This window comes from Zeus faber (genome assembly GCF_960531495.2).
Source record: "Zeus faber genome assembly, chromosome: 3".
In the NCBI taxonomy this organism is placed as follows: domain Eukaryota; kingdom Metazoa; phylum Chordata; class Actinopteri; order Zeiformes; family Zeidae; genus Zeus; species Zeus faber.
The window spans coordinates 34,241,945-34,268,641 of NC_137190.1; the positions used below are offsets into that span (position 1 = coordinate 34,241,945).

Here is a 26,697-nt window from a genome sequence, read left to right on the forward strand (position 1 = left end):
GAAAAAAAATAATATTCAATGATAATTTCCCGCGCTCTGCCTACAGTTCCAATGCCGTTTGTTGATTACCCGAAACATGAGACACCCGAAACACTGCTCTTTCAACTCCGTGATTGTTCTGACACTTTGGATGAAATGAGAAATGGCTTCTTTTAAAGATAGATGTTTTATTTTCTTTCCTCTTAATTAGATGTATGCTATGGGTGATTACAGCAATGCTTGTCTTGTACAGCACAATGCCGTACTTAATTGTATTTTTGTATTTAAAAGCAGTTTCCATATATTAAAACGACGATACAGTTTGGAATGACAATTTAAATAAAAGTGATTTTTGGACACTGAAAAGGAATCCTTATTCATACGTTATACAACGCACATAATAATGGCTGCAAAGCGAAACGTTCTAATGCAATGTCATGGTTTGTTATTCTTGTAACTGGAAGCGGTTAATCAGTGTTTTTCCAACATCATTTCTCAAATTCCACTTGGAAGACAGAAATAATGGAAGTTAGCTCTTGTGTTGCGGGACCAAAATTGCAAGGCTACGCTATGGTGCACTGAAGTGACGACGATTCATAGTGATGAAAGGTTCGACTCTTTTGTTTTTCTGAATCTTCATTTGTTCTTTTGATTCAGTTGGTGTAAGGCATGATCTGCGATGGAGGACTTCAACTGAACGATGAGCGAGAGCGATCCACTCCGACTCCTGAGTCATTTAAAAGATTTTTTGAGTCTTGCATCAATACTAGTAAGCAATAATAATAAGCACAGATATGCAAGTTTCTGACATTTTTTGTGGTTAACAGGATAGTGGTATAGTGCCATGGGACTGTTTAATTATGGCAGAAAAAAAAGTCTGGAAACACAGTTCCAGGCATTTGTTTCAGCAAATGTTACGAGAATGACAATGACTCCAAAGGACGGCTGTCACTTGGTTGTCCAAAGTATTTCTCCAAAAGTATTGTATCTTTATTGCAGTGCAGCGTGCGCTCGAATGTAGAACGTTCTTGGTTGTTATCTGAAACCGGAGGGGTTTTCATCATTCCTATTTCTACAATCAAGTCTTAATATATAGCTCTGTTTTGTGCCACGGCAGGAGCCTCAATATCTTGACTTCCTTCATCAAATTATTTTGCAGATAGCACATAAGTATTCTCCTGGTTTTAATCGAAAAACGCCAGAGGAAAAAAACAAACACAAGCCATTCATAGCAACAGATTGAATGTATTTTCTGCAAGTTTACATTTATTCATAATATACACAGTGCCTTTTAGTGCCTCTACATTTTCATCACACGTGACATTGGGGGAAATTGAGCGGACCGCCGACGAAAGAATAGTCCAGTTCCCACCAACAACAGTGGGAACTAGTATTTCAGAGAAAAACGTTCAACCCGAGAGTGACCCCAAGAAAATGGAATGGGAATGAATACCCAAAGGAATATTTATAAATCTAGCTCTCCACGCAACACACTCAACACACACAATAATACCGCAGCTAGATATACACGCACCTAATTCTTTATTAAAGGCCGACTTTTCGGTCTGCACCTACAGCCCTGAAACATCGGAACTTGAACTCTCTTCTCTCTTTATTTGAGCTCAAATCGCTATTATCCTGACTGCGCACATTCATAACCGCTGTTTGCGAAGTTGTTCCTTAGACGACAAAGCTATTGGACAGCGGCTGTATCCAGACAACCCACTGCCATCCTATGCCGTGACAGCTGAATAACAAAATGTGTTGGAACCTGCATATTCACTACACATTTACAATGAATGTGTCCGTCGCCTTGGCAGATCTGTTTAAAGGCAAAACAGAAAAAACTAAGAAAGTTTTCCAATGACGACGCTTGAGAATGCGATACAATGCAGGGTGTTGTGTTTAGTGTCATTTTAAAGTGGTAAAACGTCAGATTATTTTCGAAAAGAAGAAAATCCTTTCTTTGACCCTTTTTTTTTTGTTTTGGTAGTCACTTTTTAAGAAACCAGCCATTCAATGTATTTGTGTTACGTTATCTTATGTTATGGCATGCGTTCCTCTATATGCTTGTTTCAATTGTTGGTGGTGGAGTCCGCCTTTGCCAGGAAAGAACGCAAACCATCAGGAAGTGGAAGGCAGAATGAATGTGATAAACAAGCGTAGCTTGTTGTCGGTTGGAAAACTGCCGATATGGAAGAAAATTTAGACGAAGACCGACCCGGATGTTGGTGTTTTTTTGCCATCCAATGCAATTCTTATGGATTTCCACTTATGTGAAGCAGTGAAGGATCTTGGATTGTATAACTCCATCCCTTTCTTTACATACATATTCCTCCTCAGGGTGAAGAGCCTACTCTTGACGTACCACCCATTCCAAAGGTAGTACGTACGACGCAAGTAATGGGTGCGTCAACGGCTGCAGCCTCTCGGGGCAACTGTTCAAACTGTCCGCATGGCCCTTGATGTCGTCCCTTGAAATGATTCCGCATTTATTTTCTGTAAACATGTCGAAGGGCACAGGAAGACATTGGCACAGGATTTTCCACGAATGGAAGTGAGTTTTCACAGCTTTATGACTTCAGAAACCCGTTTGTGCAAACCTCCAAGGTTCTAATGAGGCTAATTATCCCATCAAAATGTGGCAATTTAACATTGAGACTGATTGAACCATATATATTGATTTGTTATTTGCTACATTTATAATTATCGGAATGCTTGAGTTTGTTCGGTATCTGAAGTATTTTGTTGTTGACAGGACAATATAGTGTATTGTTTGCATAGATACAGTAATTTACCTCTTTCCTGAGTGCATATTAATATATATTTTGTGGGGATGGGCCGACACCGCTATCAAATAATGTCTGATACCAGGATAAAACACGGTATCGTATCAGAGAATATCCCTGATACCAGGAGACACAAAAACCTTTTTTTTTTTTTTTTTAATGATGCGAATTTTGCACTTTTTTTTTTTTTCCCCCAAACTTGGTACTGGAAATCCCCACCGGGAGCTGGTCAGTCTGAGTCGTAATCCGAGGAATTATCTGGAAGGAAAAGGTCAAATAGTATGCGTTACTTAGGTTTGTGTAATCATCACCACCAGCTTATTGTTCCTCACTACAAATATGCCGCATAACACAAATTTGTGTTGCTTGTTTTTATTGTGCTTGATAAGACTCGCAAACGATTAGTCGGTCGTGAACAAATCTTTAAAATTACTTGGGAGTCATGAGTCACTCTGGCAAAAGAGTTGTTAGTTCGTGACTGGGTAACTGCAGCTAGACACACACTCAATAAGACTTGATAATAAATAAACATAAATATAAATAATTATTTCTTTGGCAGAATTGAATGATTCTTCTTGTGAGAACTCCATTCACGACTCAGGGCTGAGCAGACTCGTCTGACTCTATACCAAATGAATCAAATGAACGAAGAGTCAGAAGATTGAACCTATATTTTTACTGAGTCACACGTAAAAAGCTGAATCTCCAAAAAGGGTTGAACTTTTCATCACTACGATAAAGTTGAAAAGTGGAAATTGAGAGACTGACAGGTAGCTGCATTCTGATGACCTACCAAAAACAATCCATCAATCTTTACGATTCGTACATGACGTGTCTTCAACTTTGACAGCAAAAAAATAAAAAAATGTGTTTACAAAATATCTATTAAAAAAAACAAGATATATTGGTGAATTTTGGGTGAGCCGGAAATCGGGACTCTCCCAGGTGAGAATCGGGAGCTGTTGGCAAGTTGTTCTCCTGGCTAGAAATAAACAAGACTGGACTGATTTTCAAAGCAAATTATCAAAGTCTTCAAAATCATGAGATCTTTTGGTGACCATCCTACCATTTTATATAATTTACAGGTTCAGTTGCAGGTTTTTTTTTTGTTTTTTTTTAATCTTCGGGGTGGGGGGCGGACGCCAGAAAGGAATCAAGAGCTTTGAGTTTGACTCAAGTGTTTACCTTGACGCCTGGCGGGCTCATCGCTCATCGTCTCCCCTCCCTGCTTCAGGAAGTCCGCCAGGTCGTTAAATATCACATAGAAGTCAAAGGCAAAAATGATGGTGGCGATAAACCCAAACACCTGTAAAGACAGGAGAAAAAAGAGAAAATAATCCTTTGGTATGAATACCAGGGTCAAATTACAGGGAAAGTAGGAAAGGTGCTATTGTGCTGGTTGAAGTCTACATGTAACACAATATGTACAAATTATAATCATACCAGATGTGTAAATACATATACCACCTACAGAAAAGGATAATATAGAGTTGTTCTGTCCTATAAGGATCCACCAGCTAATACCAGCTAACAAAATATGGGAAAGTAATACTTATACACAGATCAGCCACAACATTAAAACCACCACATACGTATTAACCACCAATATTGTGTAGCTCCCCCCCGTGCTGCCAAAACAGCTGTGTCAAGCCATGGACTCCACAAGACCTCTGAAGGTGTCCTGTGGTATCTGGCACCAAGACATTAGCAGCAGATCCTTTAAGTCCTGTAAGTTGCAAGGTGGGGTCTCCATGGATCGGGCTTGTTGTTCCAGAACATCCCACAGATGCTCGATTGGATCAGACCTTCATCCTGGCCATCCATTCTGGGAACACCCCACAATACTTGCCGTTTCGGAGATGCTCTGACCCATTTGTCTAGCCATCATAATTTGACCCCTGTCAAAGTCACTCAGATCCCATTTTTTGCCCATTTTTTGCTGCTTCCAACACATCAACTTCTCGAACTGACTGTTCACTTGCTGCCTAATACATCCCACCCCTTGACAGGGGCCATTGGAACGATATGATCAATGTTATTCACTTCACCTGTCAGTGCTTTTAATGTTGCAGCTTATCTTATACAGAACCCATCCTTTATTTTTCCTGAGCTTAATTCGGGTCAGTGGAACATAATGATTGACTTATCGAGCATTGTTTCTCCATAGAGACATCTAACGTGCTTCTGAGAGTCAAAAAAAAGCCCAAAAGACAATAGCCTGTTCTCCATTATCCTGCCATGTCAGAAACATGTAAAACCATGCTTATTATTAGGGCTTATTACTGGTTGTGATACAAGATTTTCGAACGATTCCCTCATGTTTAACCAATCTTCCGAACGAGTCAGGATTTGGCTGAATCAAAGGTTTATTTTTATTTTCTTACCCCTGCTGCTTTGGAGGAGCTGTCGGAGTATTTGGACACGGAGATTATGGAGATGATGAAAAAAATGATCGAGGCGCTCACACATCTCAGGAAATCCTTTAAGACAGAAAAACACACACACACACACACACACACACACACACACTTATATTCTAACCATAGGTATTTAAAATAAGATACATTGTACTCACAAAAAGTTAGGGATATTCGGCTTTCGGGTGAAATTTCAGGATGAACCTAAAATGCACTATAACCTTTACAGGTGAACTTAATTTGACCTTCTCTAAACTTTTGAATGCACATGTCCAACTGTTCAATGTTTCAGTACTTTTTGCACAACTTGCTGTTCTCTAACAAGGAGCTGAACGGCAAAATTCACAACAGGTGTTTGATCCATGAATCGACCAATACATTTCCTGGTTCAATTAGAATTGGTATTTAAACAGTCCTCTTCATCATGCTGTTCACATTTTGACATCATATGACCAAGACAACACCTAACAACTGATCAACAGTACCTCGCCATTGCGAGGCTTCAAACAGGATGTTCTCAGAGGGAAGTGGCCACTGAGCTTAGAGTGTCACAGAGTGTCATCAGCAGGTTGCAACAGAGATACAGAGAGACTGGAAGAGTCACAGAAAGGCATAGAAGTGCACGTCCTTTGGCCACATCCCACACTGATGACCGCTTCATTGTGAACAGTGTCCCGCAGAAGAGGATGATGAATGCCACTCAACTCCAGGCACATTTAAGGGAGCTGAGAGGCACCCAAGTGTCACGTAAGACCATTCGAAACCGTTTCCATCAGCGTGGTCTGCGTGCTAGACGACCTGCAAGGGTACGTGACCACACCACCAGGCACAGGCATCATCGTCTTGCATGGGCCAGGGAGCATTGACGCTGGACGAGGGACCAGTGGCCTCAGTGCTGTTCTCTGATGAAAGTCGATTCACGTTGAGCAGAAATGATGGCTGCCAACGATGTTGGAGACGTCAAGGAGGGCGCTATGCATCACCCACTGTTGTCACCAGACGAGCCTTTGGTGGTGGTGGTGTTACAGTGTGGGCAGGTGTGTCTAGTCCATACAGAAGTGCCCTACACTTTGTGAATGGTACAGTGACAAGCCCATACTACCTGAATAACATCATTAATCCAGTCATTGTGCCCCTGCTTGAACAACACAGGTCTCATTTCATTTTCATGGACGACAATGCTCCAGCTCATCGAGGTCGCATCATTAGGGAACGGCTGCTGGAGACTGGGGTACCTCAAATGGAGTGGCCTGCACTTTCTCCAGACCTGGATCCCATAGAAAACCTATGGGATCAGCTGAGTCGCCGTGTAGAGGCTCGTTACTCTGTACCCCAGAACCTCAATGACCTGAGGGCCCCCTTCAAGGAGAGTGGGGGGCCATGCCTCAGCAGACAATAAGTCGACTTGTGAACAGCATGAGACGTCATTGTCAAGCTGTAATTGATGCTCAAGGCCACATGACAAGTTATTGAGACATTGACATTTTTTGTTGTGGTAAACCCACCACTGTTGTTGGCTTTTGTTTCAATACATTGTTTGAGATGAGGAAATCAACTTCTACTTAAATGCCCTACTTTCATGATATAATATCAGTGTAGCGTGAACTTTTTACATTTTCCATAAATTTCACCGAAAGCCGAATATCCCTAACTTTTTGTGAGTAGCGTATCACAAAAACAAACAAGGGAGAAATTGAGGAAATTTATAGTAGAGATGCAACCATATCACTTATTTTTACATACCACCGATGTTTGCCCACAAACATGCCTATGTATTTTAAAAACAGCAGGAAATGAAGTAATTTTTAATTTAGTCAAATTAACACTTTTCTTTAACATCTCACATGATGTGGCACAATATCAGGATTGAGGTTTTATGTGGATATTTTCCAATGCAGGCATCGGACTGATAACCAATATCAGTAGTGTTGCATCCCCATCTTATTAACGTACATTGATGCGTTTTTGTCAATAATGTTCCCTTACGGAACAAACAAGTTGACATACAGTAGATGAAAAAATATAATATCTATGATAAAAAAAACATTTGATTAGGAGCTTGCCTGCCTCCTGAAGCTAATTAACAACTATGATCTCATTTTTTTTTTATGTTCGTAAGTCTACCCGTCATAAAGACGCAAAATATATTGCTTAAATAAATCGGCTTTCAAAGTGTTGGTGTATTTCCCTCATTTCCCAGAACCTCAGCAGTCCTTCCTTGATTTTGCATTGTTTTGTGATTATTGTTTCCACTAAAAATACTTGATTGTGCAGCAAAATTGTAGGAATTTGGCAAAAATTGCAAGCTTCTCCGGGGTTCAATCAGTTGAAGCAATCTGTCAGTTTGGTTATGCGGAAAAAGTCGTGAAAATGTTAGCAGAATCGCACGCTTTTGGATGGATTTCCTGGAGGGATGATTGATACCTCTGTGCTTATTAGATCTACATATACAGGAATTGTATTTTCATTGCGTGAGTGTAATTTTCGAATCAATCTCTCTGGGATAAACGTGTGTCTGTCTGTGTGCGTGTGTGCATGCGTGCGTGCGTGCGTGTTGAAAAGCAATTTTGGAAAATAAATTCAGGGGCCAGTTACCATCAGCGGCCAGTGGAATCCTTTGAACCTCTCATTGAACTTGGTGGAGTAGGCAAACAGCAGAAAAAGCGCGGCCAGGAACTCCAGCAGGGGGGCGGTGACGAAGGCCGCCGCCGTCGAGGCCACGAAACACACGAACGCCACGAAGGTCAGGGCCTGAACCGACGCGAGAGGCAAGACGCAAAACACAACAAAAACAAATAGTAAGGGGCAGATAAAATAGTGAAAACCTCCCTTTAAAAAGACAACACCAGAGAAAGGAAGCTTGACTGCCTCTGGGCTTTGATTCACACAGCGCACACTTCCTGTATCGAGCTGCAAGAAGACACAGCTGGTAAGAATAAACCTTTATTCACACGCACACGCACATACACATACACATACAAATACTTGTACCTGCACCCAAAATGAAGCCAGTGCTGTTGAAACTTTGATGTCAGTGCACGGCAATAACAAAGGTCTTAGGGGGAGTTCTGCGTGGTTGGCAAGTCCGGGCAGTGTGTGTGTGTAATCTCAGCCCGCTCCGTCCATCTTGTGTGTTTTGTTTTGTTTCAGTCGGTCATTAAACCCCCCGCCCCACCCGATGGAGGACGCTGGCCTGAGGGTAGTAGGAACACCCCCCCCCCCTCTCGAGATAATTCCAAAATGCTGCAGCTGCTGTTTCCAGCTACACGCCTGCTCCACATTTCGAGCACAATAGGCCTGGCCGGGCTTCTCGGGGTTCTATATGTTCTTGCTGGAAGCCATTTCCACAGCTACAACGATGACTGACAAAAAAAAAAAACACATGCACACACACATACTCACACACACACACACACACACACAAAGCGAGAGAGGAGCTGGCTCTGATAGTTTTCATTTTCACAGTGGAATTACCATGACTTTTATTCCATATTGATAAAACCAATATGAAAAAAAGAAAATCTATATCTTTATATTACACATAAAGTACATAAGAAAATATATATATAAAATATATATATTATATAAAAATAAAACGATATATATATAATGTATATATCAATTATATAAAAAATAAAATATATTTTAAAATATATTACATAAAAAAATATATAAAATATATACAACATTTATAATAGATATAAAAATACATAAAAATGTATAATTATGGGAAAACATTTCACGCACGGGCCTCTTTAACATATGTTAAAAAAGTATAACTTAAAAAAGTTATACTTTCTTATAACAAAATAAAAGTGTATTGGGACACTGGGTGTACAGTAATACTGCATGCACAGCAATATCTACAGCATCTCTGATACTAATACTGCCAAGGAACTGAAGAGCTCTACAAACTGTGCTCCAATTCAAGCATTTTTGTTGTTGTTGTTTTTTTCATTCCACAATGTCTACCAAACATATGAACTCTACCACAATTCATTCCCCCCCCCCCCCCCCCCCCCCACCCCTGCCTACTCTGGTCTGTAATCACACTTGTGATCTGTCTGAGGAGAACCATCAAGCAACCATTACTCGCATGACCTTACAACATGCGGAAATCCACAGGACACGGCTGGCGCTTCTTCCTTCTCTTTCAGTCATCTCACAGGAAGAGAAAGAAATGTGCCGGAGTGGGCAGCCCCTCCACCATCCCGCCCGGGCTGACGTGCGCCTCTTTGTTTTAAAAGCTCAGTAAAATAAGATTCAAAACGTAAACGCAGCCCACAACACATCATAACTTGGCATATATCAGCGCAAGCTTTTAATGGATTCTCGTGTGTGGTAAGGGGAAAAAAAAAGAAGTGTGTTTTTGAAGCTGCGGTGAAAGAGAAGTAACGGTTCTGAGAGTAACACAAGAGAACACTCCCACCACTCTCTCTCAGCCTGAAAAGTTTGACCATAACTTCTTCCTTTTTTGGGGGGTGGTGGTGGTGGGGGTTGGAATTCGCTCCTCCCTGAACTAATGGAAACCTTGTGATGGACGCGCTGAATGCCCCAGATATATATTAAAAAAAAAAAAAAAAAAAAAGAAATCTGAAAAGCGACTCAATCGATGTGATAATAAACACAACAATAACAATAACAATAACAGTTACAGTAGTAGTAAACACGACGGAACACTTGAACCCAAACCACGCCGCAGAATCCCGTGTACAACCAGACGAAAAAGAATAATAACGTTTTTTCAGACTTTCGCATGTCTCACCACTTCGGCGATCAGCAGCATTCCCTTCCGGGACGTGGTGAACTCTCTGCTGGGCAGGACGGAGCGCAGGACGCTCCCTCTGCTCTGACTCTGCTCCGGAGCCTCGATGTCCCCCATCTTAAGGGATCTTATCCGCCACCATCCACCGGCCAGATGCGAGCGCTTCGAGAGCCGAGGTGAACGCTCGACGCGGGGAGCGGAAACACTGACGGTGCGGAAACATCTGCATTGTGTGCAGATGTGAGGCGCCACGCCCCCGCCAAAGGAAAGAGAAGACCCTGTTCAAAAACAGCGACGCATATTAATATGTCGTCACGAGTCATCGCAAGTCTAAAGGCCTCTCTTTTTCTCTTCATCGTTGTGTTTGTCTTATAATTATATTTCATTCTGGGGTTTTTTTTTTTCTTTTCTCTTGGTCTATTGTAAACGATCATCTTTAATACATCGTTTTTTATTGGTTATATGTATGTGTACATTTAGATTTATCGTACGTAATTCTATTCGTATTTTCATATTGTTAGGGGGATCAGTGGCCGAGGGAGAGGCTAGGCCCGGGAGAGCTCTAGCTGTGTATATGTGAGTGTATCTGTATTGTTTTTTTTTGCTTGTATTGTGTTTCTGTACATTTGTGTTCAGGACTCCCTTGAAAACTAGATTATTCATCTCAAGGGATCCCTCTGATAAAGAGCCGTGTTCTAAAAATAATTGCACAATTCAAAATGGCTCTGCACACCAAGCCCCTTAATCCTTCCAGGGTGCTATAGGCAGAGATGTGGACTCGAGTCACTGTTTTGATGACTTGCAACTTGACTTGACAGAAAATAAACGACCTGAGACTCGACTTGGATTTGGAGGTTCAAGACTCGTGACTTGACTTGAGACGCGATGGTTCGATGACTTGTTTGTCTTCCGTTTCATTCACTGAAACCTTTAACTAAAACGCGATGGGCAAACAAAAAAAGTACTTTGGTTGGACACGGTAGTCACCCTCACCTTATGTTGTCGTGGTTCGGTAGCAGGCAGACAGCTGTTGTAGTAATCCATGAATGATGCCATCGTGCAATTTGAGATTTCCTTATCAAACACAAGTTGGTGTTCAGAAAGTTGTAAGTCGTAAACGGTGTTCAGGGATCTGCAGTTATGCAGCGATGTGTCCCGATTTTTAAATAAGTATAATAAACAGAAAAAAACATTGACTATTCATCCTGTACTTGTCTGTTTTACACTACTTTTAAGTTACTCACCAAAATAAGCACATACTGTAAGTCCGACTAGGCATTATAAATCCATCCATGTTGGTTTACACTCGGGTTTAGACACAGACACGGCTTTCCAAGCTGGAAGCCATGCTGCGTTCATGGGAAACATTTTAATTTGATATAATCTTTTAAATGTTTTATCAATCAAAAGATTATTGTGTTGTTTTTATTTTATTTGTTTGGTTTTAAGTTAAATGTTCTCAAATATAAACATTTATAAGTTATAATTATACATTTTTCAAATTCATTTTCAATCTTTGCGATTTCTTGACAAATATCTGTTGGTGGGCTACAACTCTCCAAAATTGGGATCGGACCCAAAAATCTGGCATCAGTCAGGCTCTAAAACTGTATAGATGATAAAAAAAATTCTATTGTCTTACAATGTATGTCGTCATATTGCACAGCCCTAATATTAAAAATAAAATATTAAATGTTCAATGTTGTCAATGTTTACATTACATGTTTCAGTGTAACGTTACCTTTTATGCAGCATTGTCATGATTGGATGACTACTCTGTCAAGCTCCTCGCTACCTGATGTTGTTTCAATGAGAAGCACTGGACTGTGCCAAGACTCATCACTTCCGGATTCAAAACTCTCAATCAAATCAATTTGTGCAAATCAGTTCATAACCTTTGGAGATATTCTGCAAACAGGCAGATAGGCGGACAGGGGCGGAATATGACAACGTTTGCTGTTTAGCTTGGCTGCCAGTATTTCACTGTTTAAAAGTGATGGGGAGGGAATGTTTTCTGATTGAGAAGAAATTAAGAAATAAATAAGCTTTTATAAAGCAATTTGTGTTTGCTTTGTTACATTTATTTTCCTGAATGTTGATTACGCACCTTTTAGTATTGTTAGAGTTATTGTGCGTAATCACAGGGTGTCATGACATTTCACTGCATATATGTATGACCATATGTATATGTATGTGACAAATAAACTCTTGAATCTTGAAATCTTGAATCTTGAATATAAATAATAATTCATTGTCATACTTTTTGAACAGATGAGATAGATCGGTCAATAATATCATTATTAGACAGGTGCTAACACGTTCTTTTCTCTTTTTAAAGAGCAGATACTGCAGGTCAGACTGCAGTATCTTGGGGAAAAAGTGTCTTCACTTGGAACTTGACTTGTCTTAACTAATGGACTCGATTTGACTTGACTTGCCCAAGGAAAAAATACTTGGGACTTGCTTGAGACTTGGACCAAATTACTTGAAACTTACTTGTGACTTGGATAAGATGGACTTGGTCCCATGTTTGGCTATAGGGATTAGACGACCGCTTGTGTTGATTTCTCTCTTGCTCTTTGCCACTTGATATTAAGCACATTGAAATTATGTAGTTGTGAGTTAGACCTCTTTATTCCGTAAGTTCAAGAATACATTTGACTTTTTTTCTTCAATTTTTACAAGTGAAAAACCAAGCTCCTCTGCTTGACACCCATGATTCAGATTATTATAATTTAAACTAATACTACCGCTACTACTACGACTACTACTACTACTAATAATAATAATAACAATAATAATAATAATAATAATAATAATAATAATAAATATATAAATAATTAAATAATAATAATGATATTACATGCAAAGCATTAGGAAAACAAAAATTGTGCAAGAATCATATGCTTCAACAGCTTTGTTGATGTTCAAGTTCATGTTTAAGCTTTAGACGTACTGTGGAAGTTTACTGTGCATATGAATAAAAATAGCCAATGGAGGTGAATCTCTGAAAGTATTTGCGTTGGTATTTTTTGTTGGTGTATGGCGGTTTGTCCAGTCAAGTTAAAATGGTTATTTGTGGAGGGGATTTCCATAATTGTACACAACTATCACTTTTGTGAGCTATTTTGGGCTTTCGTAGGGTAGCTCGACTATCAAGAAGCATTAAATGTTTGCTTGGGATGTTGAATGATGAACTTGGCCTATGGACAGTTGGAGTTGGATACGACTCAGATACTGTAGGCTACGCCATTACACCACATGGTTGGTTTTTAATGTCCGATGAACAGTTATAAATGATGGAAACAAACATTTTAATAAGGCTGCTATTGAAAAATAGTGAACCCATCCTTGAACTTTGTTGTGCCCAGTTTGTCTTTTTTGTTTCTCTTGAAAGTGTACCACCAAAACCACCCTGTTTTTGTTTAAAAAAAATTAAGAAAGTGTATGCATTTTGATTATTCCCCCAGAATGATGGAGCGTCTGAGAGAACACTTTAAATGTTATACTGCAGCGACAGCATCAGGGCCAGTTTCTCATCCTCCTGCTCCATCCGCTTCCTTGACTCCCTGTCAGACTCAGAGTCTGAGTCCAGCTCACAGAGAGTCTTCCGGCGCTTCCTTTCCACTTCCTGCTGGACCAGCTCTGGCTCCAGGTGCTTGGTCTTACGTTTTCTCTTTTTGCCCACATGGCCCTCCTCATCCGTGGTCCTGGTCGGGGAGCTTTGCTCCTTGCTCTCGTTCTTACTCTTTCCCCGTGGGCTGCTGCAACCATGCGGTGGGCTGAGAATGCATTCCCCGGCTCCTCGGCCAGGAAATGCATTTTCCGGGGAACACATTTCACGTCTGGACTCAGAGTCAGGGCTGCTGCTAATCCCTCTGGGTTGCAAATCCATTGCGTCACAGATCCGTACTTTATAAAACTCACTGTAAAACCAATCGCACTCTGTGTTGTTTCCCCAGCTGTCTAAAAGGTGCCTCTGGAGGTCAATGATGTGCTCGCAGGCCAGCTGGCACATGCAGCAACGCCCAGGGTCTCCAGCCGCATAGTGCCTGCTGATAGCCAGCAGCACGTAGGGCTGGAGATGCTCAGTACCTCGTGTGGAGAGTAAGACTTCCAGGTCCCTGTAGGAGAGATCCACGTGGGTCCCAGAGGATGAGGTATCGTGGTCTCCATAAAGTGTCACATTATGAGATTCTGAAACAAGGGAGAGAATATTAAACTTTGTACTTTGTCAATGTGCGTGCTGACAATTACAACAACGATGATCTATTGGATTTGGTGGTTTGGACAAATGTGACCACAATGTGACATCGTCTTTAAAATGAAAATGTTACCCTTTTTTCTGTGATCGGGCGAATCAATCTTCAAATCGATAAAATTATCCACATGGGTCACCGAGGACAAGGTATCGCGGTCCCCATAAGCCATCACATTGTGAGATTCTGTGGGAGGAAAGGGGAGTAAAGCCAGAATTCACCATCTGAGCAAATGAAGCAGAAGTTAATCTAATATTTCATTACTTACCTGACTCTCTTCTTTTCTTATGTTTTTTAGCTTTCTTCTGAGGCCTTGGAGTTGAGGTCTCTGAAAATGGGCTGTCAGGAGGACTAAATGAGGACTGAGCTGTAAAAGAAGGGAGATAATATGTTATATGTTACTTTGGTCAATATGCTCGTTCTCCACGTCAGAATGTGGTAGTGGGGTGTGGCTTTGACACCCTCTGCAGGTAGGGGAGACGGCAGTGGCTCAACCGGCAGTGGATGTAGAAACAGAAGAAAAGAAGAAGAAACAGTACACTACAACACATGCTTGCTCACACACACACACACACACATGCACATGCTTTTGGATGGTGGCCGGTGAAATGGTTCCTCTGCATTTAACCCATCCTGGCCTGTCCTTCCTCCGGGGCCACAGCCAGGAGCAGTGGGCAGCATACGTGGACGCGCCCGGGGACCAGGTGATAAGTGTCCATCGCTTGTCAGACGATGATGTAGCCAAAGAAGATTGAGTTGATTAGTTGAGGCCCACCATTGAGACGTCTATCATTTTATAGAACCATGTGATCAATGACAAACGTGACCTCACTTCCCGTAGAACCAAGTGATCGGTTTGATTTGAGTTTCAAGAAGTAGGTAAAAAAGTGAAACACCCCCCTTACTTTGTGGTTTGTTGTTAGTATGCTGGTTGTTGCGAAGAGTGCCAAGAGTTTATTATAGAGAGTTGAAGTTGTGAAGAGCTTTTTAGAGGAGCTTTCTGGTTCACTTCAGAAAAGTTTTTGCAGAAATGCAATCTGCAAGAAAGAGGAAGTCTTCACAATGCTTAGGAACATGTTTAAACGACATATCCAAATAAGTTAAATAGAACAGCAATAGATTACGCTGAGAGACTGGATATTTAGTCCCTGGTTGAGCAATTGTCATACCACTACTTTAACCAATAGCCACACTAAAGAGAGAACACGACACAGGTACAAATCAACCTCATGGAGGGATGGGGCATAAAGTGTAAGGTCAGATGCTGCAGCAAATAACTTGAACTTGAACTTGAAATAATGATCGCTTGTGCAAAAATCCTACAAATTAGGCTATGCAATATGTCCGACATATGCATTAAATTGAAAGTATTTTGATCAGACTCCTGGACTCTATGAGATACGCACCACATCCAGAAACAGTGTGACATATGTTAAGACCAGCACCACTGCTAAGAGAGTCTGACCCAGGTGCAGGAGTGGATGGTACGACAGAACACTAAAGATGATGAACAGACCTCTGCCCTCTTCATTAGCAGAAGTATGAGGCCATTGGAGAGTGGCTGCGTATGTTGTCCCCATTTCAACAATGTACCTCAAAAGCGTTTCCACTAATGAAAATCTTGCACCATAATGTCATTTGTGAAGCAACCAACATGACCACCGAGATGGCTTCCAGCTCAGGGAAAACACTGGTATGTTTGTGAGCATTATGACCATGACCACCATGCTGGACCCCAGGGTCAAAGGTCTTGGGTTCCACAACCGGCCACAAAGGCCAGTGAGGCAGTGAAGCGGCTGATAGCGGAGTGTGCCACCATCATCACAACCCCACACATTACCCTGTCAACTACACACATGCGCTTTCCACTCACTCAACACAAGCTCCACACAAGCTGTGGGACCAACAACCACCTCAGATAATTATTTTATTCTTTATTGCTCAATTCTTTATTGCTCAAAAGAGTTGTTCTTAACATATAAGTACTGTATATTCATATTCAGCCAAGACATGTTTCATGTGAAGTAAATTCACTGGCAATAACATCATTGTCAACATTTCATAAGTGAAAAGCTGTGGTGGCTACTGGACATCACCGTGGACATGAGCAGAAGGTGCTCAAATGCCACCACTGATACCACTATTAAGGTCCAGCGCTACATAAATGAGGCGAATATCCCAAGGACCAGAGATGCTCTTCAATATTGGCAAAAACAAAAATCTGTATACCCCCACCTCTACCAACTGACTGTGAACACCCGCCTCATCCAGCCAGTGTGAAAAAGCATTCTCCAAAGTCGGGGAAATTGTGTCCAAGAAGAGGAATTGATTAAGCCTATCCACAGTCAACAACTTGTATTTCTTAATAAAAATCAATAGAAAGTTACCTTCCCAGTCACATACTGCCCATCATGAACACATTCACTTTCACGCCCAGTTACAAGTGTTGTTTAACAAGCATTTGTCACTGGTTTGTATTGTCTTGAATATGGCTTGAAGTTGTAATCTATTTGTGATACAATTAGCTTGAAAGACTCGTTACCGGACACGGTTTGCTCCAGCCAGACAGCCCATTACCAGAGGTGGTGGTGAAACTACATGGGGCCCAAAATCCCTGGTGGCGCCCCACAGCACCACACCCAGTCCTTTCTCCAGTAATTTTCCCACAACAGCCACACCATGGCATAGCTCCTCTCTTTTCCTCCCCACTGGGCCCCAGCCTAAGCGTCCTCTGCATCAGACCCAGAGGCGGAGCCTCAGACACCAAGACATGGATGCTGTTGGTGTCGGCTCAGACATTTTCGCAATGTATGTCCATTGATTGGACATACGTCTGATGTATGTCTGGTGCACACCAGACTCTGATGGATTCAGGCTGCACGTAGACCCTGCTCCACCAGCGTCTGGTTTGGCCAGGGGCACACATGGAGGCATCAAAGGTGAGAATAAAGTATGTGCATGGTGTGCGCACGAGTATCCAGTTGTACCGGTTAAAATTCTTAGCACAACACGTACCTCGTTACATTACATTATATCATTTAACAGATGCTTTTGTCCAAAGCGACTTAAAATAAGTACATTTTGTCCACCACTACTATTAGCCAGTAGCATTTGTAAAGTTAGAGATTAACGCCAGGGATGAGAATAGTCGTGACCGGGATGAGCCACCTCTCCAGTCCCTGTAGCGATGGACAAGCGACCTGCAAGGGTGGAGAAGCGGAACGAACGAGCCGAAGACTGGAACCTGACCAGTGATTGTAGGTATGGAGGGCGCTCCAGGTTGATGGATGGCCTCATCAGCATTTTAAATTTAATCTGAGCAGAGATGGGAAGCCAGTGAAGTGATCAAAGGAGGGGAGTAACGAGATAAACATTAGGAAAACTTAGGGCACTGGGGTTTGATAGACTAGTGTGGGAGGCCGTGGGGGCATGTTCACAACCAGCGGAGACATGCAGGTGGCACTCAGTCACTCACACATCTCTGAGGGAGAGCCCCGCAAGCTCCCGGGTCAGCCTCATGGGAGATTTCCCACTTGAGCACTCTCGTGTCAACGCCATATCCTCAGCCTTCGACCAAGTGATGAAAATTGATGGTCAATTGGTAGAGGTATGTAGTAGTGGGTTGGAGCCAGCAGTGGCTCAACCAGTATCAGATGCGTCTGGTCTCTCTCTCCTGATAGTGAGGCTGCCTCCAACACCGGACCAGGGTGCCTTTGCTTAATGTGGCCATGAGTAGTCCAACCAAGTTATTGATATATTTAGAAACAGTGGATTTTTCTAGTTGTTTCTGAATACCTCATAGTAAAGATTGTTTATCCTAACAATTGTTTCCTTGTCATCACTTTACCGCGCAAAACATCCATAGACTTGTTACACAGAACGCTGATCTGTTCGATTTGGCACTTTGGACAACTAACACAGCGTGACACAAAGTGCCGGTGTTCAAAACAAACACATTACTTTTCTTTCCGTAATCGGTTGAATCTTGCTTCAAATCGGTAAAATGATCCATCGCAGAGATTTCCTTCTATCAGCATGTCATTGTGTCAGTGTTCAGAGAGGTAATGTGTGATGTGATGTGGATCTGATGATTATGATGTCACAGCTGAATTATGTCACGCCTCCCTCACCATAGCGATGGAACAAAACAAGGCCACACCCCCAATTAAGTCATGTTAATATGCCATTATGCTGTGGATACTGGACTCCTGATTGGCTGGCTATTATGGCCAGGCCCCAATTCCATATTGAAGTGTGTAAAGTAGATGGCCAAGAACAAAGTTTGAGGAACCGTGCAGATTTGTCATAAAAACCCCAAAAATTTCCCCAAAAATTTCAGTTTCCTATTGTAATGTTGTAAAGAAGATTGTAATGTTGTAAAGCGACAGAACTAGGTCATGCCTAATTGTGCTATCAATATTCCATCATTATCCCCTCTTACACGACACATACCCCCTCGATACACTGTAGCATTTTTTTTGTGCTTTGGGTTTACCTTCAGCCACGCTTTGCTGATCCTCTTTAACCCTAATTGCTTTTCCATTGTACAAACTCTTTTGAACATTCTCTTTGAACATGCCATTACAAGCCAGCCGTGCTGGAGGAACGGAACGCAACAACAAATGAAAATTAATTCGACAGAATTTAAAAGTTTATTGGTTATTCCTTGAGACGAACCTGCCGAGATCTCTCTCCGTGGGTTTATTATAAAAATATGTAATGTTAGGCTAGCCAAGTTAAGATTGTTTGGTAACTAAACCCAGAACAAACGTAATTTAGCTAACGAGCAGCTAGCTAAGAAGCTTCTGTGTCTCTGTAGCCACAGAGACACATAATAGTGTTAATAAGGGTATATTCCATGCTATACTGGATCTTATCCCGAAACATGACAATGTGAAAACAAAGATGACAAAACAACGTACTAAATGAGATAAGAGAGTCTTGCTGATATGGTCCATATAGCCATTATAAAAGAAATCAAAGAAAGTGAGCCTTTCAGCGTTATAGTAGATGAAACTAAAGATATAAGCAAGAGGGATCAAATGTCACTAGTTGTGAGATATTATAATGGTTCTGTGCATGAAAGCTTCCTACATTTTGAGGCAGCTGAGCACTTAGATGCTGCTGCTCTTTCAGATTTAATTATTCGAAATCTCCAGAATTACGGTGTTTTCTCAATTTGCCCATGCGGCCCTCCTCGTCCGCAGTCCTACTTGGGGAGCTGCACTCCTTGCTCTCCATCTTCCTTTTTCCCTGTGGGCTGCTGCAGCCGGGGAATGAGCTGAAAATGACTTCCCTGGGACCAACTCTGGAGCTGGACTTGAGGCCCAACCTGCTGCTCATCCTTCTAGGTTGCAACTTGGTTGCGTTGCACATCCATCCTTTATAAATGCGGCGGTAAAACTGATCCATCCGCTTCCGTGACTCCCTGTCAGACTCAGAGTCTGAATCCAGCTCGGATAGAGTCTTCCTGCGTCTCCTTTCCGCTTCCTGCCGGACCAGCTCTGGCTCCAGGTGCTTGGTCTTACATTTTCTCTTTTTGCCCATGCGGCCCTCCTCGTGCGCGGTCCTGGTTGGGGAGTTGTTCTCTTCGCTCTCTGTCATCTTTACCTCTGGGCTGCTGCAGCTGGGCGATGGGCTGGAGATGCATTCCCCACCATCACATCTGGAGTTGGACCGGGGGCCCGGGCTGTTCATTCCGGTGGTTTCGCACATCCATACTTTATAAGGCAAGGCAAAGCATATTATTTTTACATTTCATACACAAGGCAAATTAAAAGTGCTTTGCCATATTCTGAGATTCCGAAAGAAGGTAGAGAATATTTAACTTTTTACTTTGGTCAATGTGCGTGTTGACAACTACAGAACAATGCTGTTCTGTCCGATTTGGGGCTTTGGACAAATGTGACATTGTCTTCAAAATGAGAAAGTTACTTTTTTCCGAATCCATCTTCAAATCATTTAAATTATCCACGTGGTCCCCCGAGGATGAGGTAGCGTGGTCTCCATAAGCCGTCACAATGTGGGATTCTGTTCGGGTTAAAAGGGAGTAAAACCATAACTTACAATATGAACAAATCAAGAACAAGTTATTCTCATATTTCAGTAGAAAATATACTTTACCTTGTTTTCCATAATCGGTCGAATCACGCTTAAAATCTTTTAAATTATCCATTGTAGAGGAGATTTTCTTCCGTCAGCATGTACTTGTGTCAGTGCTCAGAAAAGTACTGTGTGATCGGTTGGTTCCTGTACTAGGTTCTGATGATGACTGAGTCACAATTCATGCTTTATGATGTCAACACTGAATTAGGCCACACCCCAATTACCATAGTGATGGAACAATACAAGGCCACGCGGACAACTGTAATGTCAATATTCCATTAGGTAGTGAATGTTGTATTCTGATTGGCTGATTATTATGGTCACGGCATATTGAACGTTGTAAAGGACCTACATGGCCACGCCCCCAATTGCACATTGAAGGTTGTAGAAGAACAGAATTTGGTCATGATTTGTTGTAATATTGTTTCATTATGTAGTGCTGTGGTTCTTCACCTTTTTTTGGTGTATGTGACACATACCCCATACCCTTGACACAATACAACATTTTTGTGTTTCTGTTTCACCTTCAACCACACCACATGCAAATTAACCTCTTTTTATACTTTCATGCCCTTAGCCAATGTTAAAGTATGTGAAAGTAATGCTTTGGAAACATGGTGGGCCAGGTCAGGAGTGAGCTGCAGGATGTCACTGAACAAGAGAGAAACTGACGAGAGTTTTTAATGTTAAATATCCAAGAAGAAATTAGGATCAGAGCAGAAACTTTTGAAGAGTTTGCCCAAGGATATACACTTGGACAAGAACAGAGCAATGAGTGAAAAGTGTTTGAGCAAGTAACTTACTAATGGATAGGGAGGTCGATATAAGGGTGGGTACTGACCGACATCTGTATTGTATCGTTGTCTTGTTCCGCTTTGGCGGTCTGTAAACTAAAACAAACAGTACTTTGCTATTTGCCATGAAGCACAGAGACTGCAAGGAAAAAAACACGAGAGAAACAGGAGAGCAGGTAAAATTATTCTTTTACATTACTGCTCGTCCACCACCACGACCAGTACTGGGGTGGTTACAATGGGCATAGTCTGGGGGGTGGCTTCCATTAAATGGAGGACATCAGCATATACCCATATCTTAGTGATACTAAACTTCAGACTGTTTGATGAAATAGTATCTGAGCAGATAAAAGATGCATTTTATAAAGACTGTAGATTCAAAAGCCCAAATTATGGCTGGAGCTGGGCTTGTGGGTTTAGTAGGTCTGATGTAGTGTAGGTTATTTGGATGTACATGACGACAATTTATCTTATGTTTAGTGGAGCTCATATGCTGCCTGTTGCTAATTTAACTGGGATAAAACCAGACTGACCACTCATTGCAAGACTGGCCGAGTTTGTAAGTATTTGTCTACTAGTCCAGGCCCCTGGACGGACTAGTAACCTCACAAGGTAACTGATTTAGCTTATTGCTGTGTTCTATTGACATGGGTGATGTAATTACATTGCAGGGGCATGGATTTTCAATTAACTAGGATGGTATATAGGATGCCATGCACTGGTGTGGCTGGGATGTCCCTCTTTCTTGTAATATTCATTACAGTTCCAGATGAAGTCAAAATTGTCGGCCAAGGGTTGTGCACTCTGCCTTGAGCCAGTTGCGGAGAGAGAGAGAAGAGAAGCCTGGTGAAGCGGCTGTATCCAAGTCCAAGGGTTGGATTTGGACCAGAAATACGAATCCTTTTACCTGTGAAGAGGAGCATAGCCAGGAGGTGTTTGAAGTCGTCCTTTAACACTTTGGTGTTGTGCATTTTGGTGTCATTTTATCCGGCATGCAAATGATCCTTGTGCAGTCAGGGTGGCATTGTAGTACTGTGGTTAGCTGTTCCAGGGTCACACACAGGTTCCAGAAAAACAGTAGGTCACTCTGATAGTCCTCATGATGGAGCACAGGATGAGCCTGCACTCTGAAGCGTACACATACATAAAAAAAGCGTAAAACACACGGCGCAAGTACAGAACCCGGGCCATTGATGAAAGCACAGAGCACTGGCCTGGAGCCGGGCCCCACAAACGATAGACCGACACCCCGCCAGAACCACCCACCCAACAGGCAAGCCTGCGGGGACCCCATGCCCACCCACGCCCAATGCAAAAGCGTGACCCACCATACCACAACTGGGAAGATGCTCCACCCCACCACTGAGCACGTATCCATACAACGGAATTCACTTGGCAAAGTAGACAGTCGTCCTCTGCACTGTGACCCACATCCACGGCAATGAGCCATTACCCAGGGGCCCTGGAAAGCACCCAGCAGTGCTCAGCCACCCAGACACCACCCAGCACCAGGGTCAAGCCACCAGGACCTGAGCAAGGCCGGCAGGGCTTACCTGGCTAACCACACACCTACCCCAGCATTAGCGCAATAGTGAATCTGGGCAGCTGAGGCATCAGGAAGACCAGCAGGAGATGGAAGCTGGATGGGCACAGACGTAAAACCCGAACCCAACACTGACCAGGTGTGTTGCGGGGTCCAATACTATTGACTATTAAGCTTAAGCTAAACTTTGAGGCTACAAATTGTAATCTGTGATTAATTATGGCAGGGTTTGAGTGAGAGTTAAGATATTTTAGCATAACGTAACATACTTAGCAGTAATCTTTTCCTGATGATATTATTTCAGTTTTATAGAGAGCTTGTTTTAATATATCCAAAGCAAACAGTGTAAACATAGCATCATTATTTTCATCCTTTCTTCCTAAAGACTCCACATACCAATTTGTCGACTCCCTTCCTCGTTCTCTTTCGGTAAATTATCTGAGCCATGCTCCTTCACCAATGTATTTTCCATCATTTTGAGTTTTTCTGAATTTGTTTCCTCTCTCATTTCCATTATGTTATCACTGGATAAACGCATTCCCTTCAATTCCCTCCCATTTTCTCGATCATGTTCAAAACCCCTCCCACTCACTTCTTTTGCCTGCTGAATAGTTCTTCTCACCAGCAGTTCAATGTTCGGACTACAGATGCTCAACTTCACAGATATGTCCAGGGTTATACCATTCGGAGGTATCAAAAGACCTAGAACTAGACCGAGTGGAGAGTTCGTCCTACTTGTTTGCAGAACTTACATTTCCCATAACGATTGATGCAAGGCAAGGTTTGAATCTCCTGTTCCTCTTTCCGTTGGGGCATCTCTAAAGCTCCCTCTGCAAGTTAGCCTGTGGCCGATAAGCCTTAGTCAGAAATGCGAGCTGTAGTGTGGTCCTGTGGTTTTAGACATTACTTACACCAGAGTAAACTGACCTGTGGTCTACAGTAAGAAAAAATTTCAAGTAAGAACGTATTGATTAATCCCAAATTTTTGTATAAAGAATGCGTACAACCGATTTGTGCAGCAGACCGTGTGCTAATGAGGCCAAAACTAAAGACCGTTTTTTGTTTAAAAAAAAAATGAAGAAAGTTTTATTTTGATTATATCAGAGAACGATGGAGCATCTTGCCACCTTCAGATAATTCCTATTCCTATTCCTATTCCTATTACCTATGGTAATTTCTATCCAACTTGGTGCCGCAGATTGATACTTTATAAATCTCACGGTAAAACCAATTGCACCTTGTGTTTTTTTCCAAGCTAAAAGGTGCCTTTGGAGGTCACTCCATAGGCACCATGTATGCACCATGCATGTGCCAATTGATGTGCCAACTGGCACATGCAGCAACTTCGAGGGTCTATGGCCGCATAGTGCCTGCTGATGGCCAGCAGGACGTAGGGCTGGAGATGCTTAGTACCTTGTGTGGAGAGAAAGACCTCCAGGTCATGAGAGGGCCATGAGAGATCCACGTGGGCTGCAGTAGACAAGGTATCGTGGTCCCCATAAGCCATCACATTATGAGATTCTGTGTGAGGAAAAGGGAGTAAAGTCATAATTCAAAGTCTGAACAAATTAAGCATAAGTTAGTCTCATATTACATAAGACTTGCCTGATTCTCTTCTTTTCTTATGTTTTTTAGCTTTCTTATGGGGCCCTGGGGTCGAGTTTTCTAACAATGGACTGTCCAAAGTACTAAATGATGACCAAGCTGTGAAAGAAGGGGGAGAATATTTTACTTTCATTTGGTCTATGTGTGTTGACAACCTCAGACTGTTGTAGAGGGGTGTGGTTTTGGCACCATCTGTAGGTAGAGGAGCCAGCAGTGGCTCAACCGGCAGTGAATGCAGCTGTAGGACATGGAGTTGATTAGCAGTCTTGAAAAGCAGCGCACTTATTAGTGTAACCAAGTTATTGTTGATTGATGTATTTGAAATAACTTTGGATGTTTCTGGTTCTCTTCCTGAAAACCGACTTGTAATGGTTAGCCTGCCAACCGTTTCCTTGTCCAAAGCTTTACCTTCCAATGCACCTGGTGCTTTGGAAGGTAACAATGGATGGTCAGGAGAGGGAAGCCACCATTCACCAACAATAGCTGGTGGCAATACAGCAGCAGACACAGGGACTTGTAGAGCTGATTGGCAAACAGAGGATTGAACTTGACAACAATTCAGAGGGCTGGCCTTTGAGGCTGCTTGCTACCATTTCGTCGTCGTGCAACAGCTCCTGGATTTCAGACGTCGTTGCCTCCAGCTGAAGACCCCGTCGGAAGTGGTTAAACAAGTTTTGATGGAGCAGCTAATTGCCATTCTCCCTCGCAAGGCTGCAGATTGGGTCCAATGTCACTGTAAGTCTAAATGGTTTTCCAGCATTCCAATGTTATGGGATTCGTAAGTTCGGATAACCGGAATTAGGATAGATGGTGGGACAGTCTGTGGTCTGCAGAGCGGGAGGTTCAATGGGATTTTATCCCTTGAGCTTCTGTTCGATTGAAAATTCGGGGGCATGTTGGACCTGTTTAAGGAAAGCTGGGGGGGAGGTGTTTTTTGATGTGTTTGAAACGATTGGTGATGTTTCTGCCTCTTGTCTGAAATTCCAGTAAAGATTGTTTATCCTGTCAACTGTTTCCTGGTCCATTACTTTGTTCGAGAGAACAACACTGATCTGTGCGATTTGGTGCTTTGGACAAATGTAACACAATGTCAAATTGTCTTCAAAATTAAAGCCTTACTTTTTTTTCCGTAATCAGTCGAATCTCGCTTCAAATTGTTCAAATGATCCATCGCAGAGGAGATCTCCTTTTATCAGCATGTAATTGTGTCAGTGTTCAGATGGGTAATGTGTGATGGGGTTCTGATGATTATGATGTCACAGCTGAATTTTGCATAGTGGTGGAACTCAAGGCCACGCCCCCAATTGCATGCCATTATGTATTGAGTTCTGAATGCCAGTTCAAAATACCCCAAACTTGAGAACTCCACAGCGCTTGTAAAGACAGTGCTACAAAACATGGTAAATCCATAAAAAGGTTAAGACTACGGTCTGTGCTTTAAGCACCTTCCCCAAACACTACACTATCTGGTGACATTCCAACCAGCCCACAATAAGCGCTGCCTTGCACAACTTTAAAAACACAGACAATGACAAAACTGGACACTGGGACACTTTAACCCACCGTGTTGGTGCGACCCTCCCCTGGGGTCTGAGCTTGGGGTGACCAGATGCCAACAAATCAAACGTGGGACAACGAGTGTTTGTGAGACATGCTACCAATGCTGAAAGTCAGGCAGTCAAAAAATTTTAACATGTCTGTCTTTTTGCAAATTTAGCAAAATACTCCCTGAGTATCGCCTTCCCTCTGCTTCACACAGTTCTAAGTAGTTTCCCAGTCTTGGTTGTAGCTGAATTTCCTTCTCTTTCTGGTAATTTATGCATGAATCTGCATAGTTTGGGACTTTGTTTTTAAAATTTTCCTGCACTTGAATCACATATGCCCAGTTTGATTGACATCCAATGCAGCCCTGTGATGATAGCCTTCCCTGCTTTGTCCACAACCATTGGATTAAAGCCAGATTTTGGAAAAGCAATGGTTTGACTATTGAAAACTTTTGAAAGAGCCAATCAAAATGCGGGATGTTGTCTCAATATGTGAGTTGAAAAGGGATTATTATCATAAAAATTATTTAAAGAGGGACGGTCCCCCTATCTGAGCACCATCTGACCGGCTCTTAAGTCCATGGGAGGGATCGGTCAGCACAGTGTGGGCAGAGAGCACACAGTGGCAGGCTCAATACTCGAACATGCTGGGGAACAGCTGGGCACATTCTTACACCCTGGTTGCTGACAATGTCGCTGCCTCTCCACCCATCTTCACTGCCGACTGCCAAAAAAAAAACAATGAATGGTACCCGCCCCTCAGATTGAGTGCAATAACCCTAAAACTATGCTGGGCATACTGTCTGACAATCATCTACCTCTGCCCCCCAGAGCTACCCTGCTTGACTCACTATTTAATAGCTCCCAATGTCTCTTGACAGATTCAATCACGCAGTC

At 42.3% G+C, this 26,697-nt stretch overlaps 1 protein-coding gene across 1 annotated transcript; it reads right to left on the minus strand.

The window, feature by feature from the left end:
* Positions 1-1,105: 1,105 nt before the first annotated feature.
* On the minus strand, positions 1,106-10,199 carry cmtm3 (CKLF-like MARVEL transmembrane domain containing 3). The gene is made up of 5 exons (XM_079998201.1): positions 9,951-10,199; positions 7,781-7,936; positions 5,153-5,248; positions 3,954-4,074; positions 1,106-3,026 (listed from the first exon to the last, which is right to left on the minus strand). Exons 1-5 carry the CDS (start codon positions 10,065-10,067, stop codon positions 2,998-3,000), a joined length of 519 nt encoding a protein of 172 aa, XP_079854327.1. The 5' UTR covers positions 10,068-10,199; the 3' UTR covers positions 1,106-2,997.
* Positions 10,200-26,697: the final 16,498 nt, after the last annotated feature.

What these genes read in the sequence shown, in the direction of transcription:
- cmtm3 (XM_079998201.1), bottom strand. Translation starts at nt 10,067, where the DNA reads ATGGGGGACATCGAGGCTCCGGAGCAGAGTCAGAGCAGAGGGAGCGTC. An exon ending in TGCTGCTGATCGCCGAAGTG is followed by an intron (nt 7,937 to 9,950) that starts GTGAGACATGCG and finishes GCGTCGGTTCAG; the next exon opens with GCCCTGACCTTCGTGGCGTT. An exon ending in GCTCCTCCAAAGCAGCAGGG is followed by an intron (nt 4,075 to 5,152) that starts GTAAGAAAATAA and finishes CTGTCTTTACAG; the next exon opens with GTGTTTGGGTTTATCGCCAC.